The sequence below is a fragment of the Grammomys surdaster genome, unplaced genomic scaffold, assembly GCF_004785775.1.
Source record: "Grammomys surdaster isolate TR1022 unplaced genomic scaffold, NIH_TR_1.0 211, whole genome shotgun sequence".
In the NCBI taxonomy this organism is placed as follows: domain Eukaryota; kingdom Metazoa; phylum Chordata; class Mammalia; order Rodentia; family Muridae; genus Grammomys; species Grammomys surdaster.
The window spans coordinates 541,557-546,425 of NW_021604656.1; the positions used below are offsets into that span (position 1 = coordinate 541,557).

At 44.9% G+C, this 4,869-nt stretch overlaps 1 protein-coding gene across 1 annotated transcript in view; it reads right to left on the minus strand.

Moving 5' to 3' along the window:
• Shc3 (SHC adaptor protein 3) overlaps positions 1-4,869 on the minus strand; it is a 120,164-nt gene that overhangs the window by 17,062 nt on the left and 98,233 nt on the right. The window contains exons 8-9 of the mRNA XM_028772141.1: positions 2,043-2,193; positions 616-703 (exon numbers count right to left, since the gene is read on the minus strand). Of these exons, the coding sequence (XP_028627974.1) occupies positions 616-703; positions 2,043-2,193 (239 nt within the window). The remainder of the gene's footprint in view (positions 1-615; positions 704-2,042; positions 2,194-4,869) is intronic.

Sequence of the window (4,869 nt, forward strand, 5' to 3'; positions counted from 1 at the left end):
GAAAGAAGGAAGGAAGGTGGGAGGGAAGGAGGGAGGGAGGGAAGGAGAGGGAGACAGAAGGCAGAAAAGGAAAGAAGGAAGAAAGAAAGAACAAGAAGAAAGAAGGGAAGGAGGAGGAGGGAAGGAAGGAAAGAGGGAAGGAGGAAGGGAGGAAGAAAGAAAGAGAGAAAAAGAGAGAGATTGATGGATGGATGGATGGATGGATGGATGGATGGATGGATGGATGGATTTAAAGAAAGAATTCTCCAGCCAGCATCAGGGTGGGCACTGGTGGTTGAAGGCCTTGTCATATGGTGCTCCAGGACCCTGGGAGCAGAGGTGACTCATGCCTGTCATCTTAGCTCTCAGAAGGCTACAGCAGGAGGATTATTGCAAGTTCAAGACCAGTCTGAACTACACAGCAAAGCCTTGTATGCTAAAACACTAAAACAAAACTAAAAGAAAATCAAAGAGGAGCTTACGACATACTAAGCTATGGACTCTCGGGCTCCTGTAGAATGTTCCCTTCCCGATGTCTCCATGAACTCTCACTCCTACCTCATAGGAATTGGAAGCAGCCCCTGGCCACTTGTTCAGAGCATGCTTAGTGCCACCTGCCTTCACTTTGCCTCTTACCTTGCCTGGTGGGTGCTCGCTGCCAGTCTTCACCAAATGCATCTCCTAAGTGTCTTCCCTGGTAATAAGTTTGCTCTTTTCCTGCAAACTAGAGACACATGCTAATATTCAGAAAGAAAGAATTGTCTTCTCGGTCTCCATCTTTGTGAGCAACAGTGTCATGGGTAGGGCTTTTATGGGCTGATACATCCTCTCTGATACCCACCTTTCCATCCCTGCCTCACAGTGGCATTGCGTTCACAACCTTGCATGGTTGTGAAGTAAACTGACAATCTCATTAATGCTACAACATTTCTCCTTGTTCTTGTGACCCCCATAGTTCCTCTCAAGGGCAACCACAGAGAAAGATCTTGTGCCAGCAGCCATCCATTCTCAAAGAAACACGCTCCCTGAGAACCAGGAAGCTGCAGTGTCAGAGCCTTGATGTCAACGCTGCTATTGGGTGTTGACACTTTTATTGGCACAAATAACCTCAAAAATATCCAGAGTTGGAGGCGTAGCTCAGCTCACCAGGCACAAGACTCTGGGTTCCATTTCTAGCACCACAAAAGAAAAAAAACTCATTGAAGCTTCTATGAACGATGGAGATGTAATCGTTTTTGGAAGCGATTTTGAATTAAAAGTTGTTTGAGTTGGAGGGTCTGATGGTTTGTTTTCATTGACAGCTTGACCCAACCTAGAAGAGATGAATCTTGGAAGAGAGTCTCGATGAGGGATCGTCTACATTCAGTTGGTCTGTGGGGATATCAGTGGGGGATCTTGCCTTTTAAATAAGTTGATGTGGAAAGACCAGGCCCACTGTACCTGCACCTATCCCTAGGCAGGGGGAGCCGAACTGAATAAGAGTGGGGGAAGTGAGGTGAGCACAAGGGAGCATGAGAGTGTTCACACACACGCACACGCGCGCACACACATCTCTGCTCTTGACCATGGTTGTGATGTGACTTGTCACTTCACGCTCCTGCCCTGTGACGTCCCCAACAGTGATGGACTGTAACCTGGTACGGTACACTACCGAAAGCACTTGGTCCCCTCAGTTGGTTAGCTTGACAGTGTTTATCACATTATCACAGCAATTGAAATGAAACTAGAACAGAGCAAGGGATAAACAAGATAGAAAAAAAAAATCTTATACTTTGAGAGGATGGGTCAACTCTTTTCAGGGACTCCACAGTGTCCTGGGCCTTTTAAAAGTCTCAAATCCTGCTATCCCCTCATTAAGAGCGCAGCATACCGGGACTGATGCTAAGATTTACGGTGTCATTATTCGTGTTGGAGACAAGTGATGTCACACTGTGAAATTGGGGGAAGAGAGTCTTCCAGCCATAGTGTCAAAAGCCACGTGAGATATCAACCAGAAATAACCCTGAAGAAGGTGAATGCAAAAGAGGACCAGCCTCCTCCCAGGAAGAGAACCACAAACTTACCTGGGCTGTATCAGGAGCGTGGGGTCTGGCTTTCAATCTAGCATCGAGGAACCCCCCTGGAGGAGGCATCTTGCTAGGAACGCTGTTGTAGTATGGGTGATCAACGCCGTCTCCTTCTTCTTCAGCCCATGGCTCATCCAGACTCTGCATTCTGTTAAAAGATTTTCAGTGACCTTCACCCAAAACTGATCAAAGCAATAGAGCCAATGGATCTAACATCAGTGTTGACTACAGAAACAAAGCCCTGGGCGTGGTTTAAGTGTGGCCTCCAGCACACATGGCTTGTTGGAGGCTTGGTCCCCAAGGTGGTAGTGTTAAAAGGTGGTGGGACTTCTAAGACTCAGAGTCTCTCAGTCACAAATGAGACATTGACATGGACCCATCAGGAGATAACTAAAAACAGACACATAGATTGTTTAGTTCAGATACGTGAGGTAAGTTCTAGCTCTTGAGCCTGTCAGAGACCTGCTGGATTTGGCATTTACTATGTTTAAGCTTACTATGACAGGCAGACTCTCAAATCCTAATGGCAACCCCCTACAAGGTCTCCAAAAAGATATAGGCATGACAACAAAGGACTCCACCTGGATTGTGGTATGATAACCACTGGGCATGACTGCCTCATTGCTTCACTAATGGCTAGGGTCTGAACTACATACAAAGAGAAGCACCCAGGGAGCTAATTGTCCCATGTTGCCTAAGACAAGGCAAGGTCAATCTCTCCCATGTTCCTTTCCCACAGAAAAAGCCTCTCATCTTCTGGGCATCATGGCCAAAGACTGCCTCTGCCCACAGTGCCATGGAGACCATAGGAACCTGGGACAACTGTCTAGGTAGTGGACTATGGACTAGTCTCTGCCATTTTAATTAATAGATAGGCCATTTAGATTATAATTTATTCTTCTCAGGTCTCTGAGCACACTGATGGCTAAGTTAAGTACTTGACAGCTAGAAAATAACAGGCAACTAGCTCCTTACCCCAAGGTAATCCACCTCCATGTTAATCAAAAAGGCAAACAGGTTTGCCTTGCTCGCAGGCTTCATGTTTAAAGATAGACAGGGTTCAGATGTAACATTTTTACTATTCCTTATCTAAAGGAACTCGCTTCCCAGTGACTGCTCCCAGTGATCAACCACCTGTGTCTCATTCACGGTAAATAATTGGATAGGAAAAAGGTGTAAATTTTATGTAAGGTCTGAGGATACAGAAGCATAAGTTATGAGGATCTAAGAAAGTATTTTAGGGTCTAAGAGGGTGTCTTAAGGTAGGTGAATGCCAGTGAAACCTTAAATGCTGATAAAAAGTGATTTGAGGCACATGAAAGGAATGAAAAATGCTTCAGTGGGGCTGGAGAGATAGTTCTTCCAGAGTTCCTGAGTTCAATTCCCAGCAACCACATGGTGGCTCACAGCCATCTATAAGGGGGTCTGATGCCCTCTTCTAGTATGTCTGAAGACAGCAACAGTGTACTCATATACATTAAATAAAAAACAAACAAACAAACAAACAAATCTTTTTTTAAAAAAAGAAAATAAAAATGCCTCATATTTCTCCCCCTCTTTATGGTACAGCTGTATTAGAACATCAGAAGTTCAGAGTTCTAACATAAATCAATGGAATTCTGATAGATTATTAATCTAACTCTGGTAACCCCTTCCACTATACAATACACTGTCCTAGTTGCAAGTTTAAGATTTTAAGTTTCCTTTGGCTGTCTTTTAAGTATAGACTTAAAAATGTTTCTCATGGTGCTAAGTCTATGTACAGCTAGTCATCTGGAGAGAGGGAAGAAGGCCCTCTTTCACTCTCTGTAGTCATACTGAAAACCAAGAGCAGATGAGCCTTTGCTCTTTCTGCTCCACAGAAGGTTTCTGTCTTTGCTCACCTCACCTTAAGGAAGGTTCATGCTTTTAACTGAAAAACAACTGTTTCCCAAGCCTCTGCTATGATACAAGGCATGAGTCTACTGCCTTTTTACAATGTGGGTTTCACCACACATTACAATGGTGATGCTAGCCTGTCTGAAATGTCTCTCTTTTTGTAAACTTAAAAAGATTCTCATAAGGTTCAGAGAATTCACTTAGATCCACATCTCACAGGTCAAACGGACTCCAGATAAGTAACCTGTTGATCAATAGCCCAAATTTCCCACCTGTTGCCTATTCTAGAGGGTGGGATTCCTCCCCTGTTCCCCCAACTACCATGGGCCTAAAAGTTTCAAATGTACACCTAAGAAAAATATTTCTCCCTAACCTTTATCTTCTGAATGTGTGTGTGTGAATATGTGTGTGTGTGTGTGTGTGTGTGTGTGTGTGTGTGTGTTCCAGTATCTTGCCAAGTCCAGGTATTTTCTTGAGATCTGCATCCAGGAAGGCACCAGAGCAGCTACCCACAGGTGCTCTGGTCTAGCTCTGGTCTACCCTCACAGATGCTTCAACTGGGCCTTCACTTCCCTAGCCACAGATATTCTCACAGATCCTGGACAAGACTGCAACAGCTCTCCCAGGATTTGGCCAGCATCCTAATTTTCTTAGCACCCCCCAAAATGACATCACTGCCAGTCAGCAGGAAGCAGTCTAAAGAACACGGAGACCTCACTCCTGCTCCACCATCATCCCTTCCTAGTTCTTCATTTTTTATTAAACCAAAAGGGAGGAGTGGTAGCTTACAGGTGATTCCATCAGGCTCCTCCAGGGACCTAGCAATGACTTCTGTCATCACCTGCCACCACTGCATGCTCTCTCTCTGTCTCTCTGTCTCTCTGTCTCTCTGTCTCTCTCTCTATGTCTCTCTCTCTCTCTCTCTCTCTCTCTCTCTCTCTCTCTC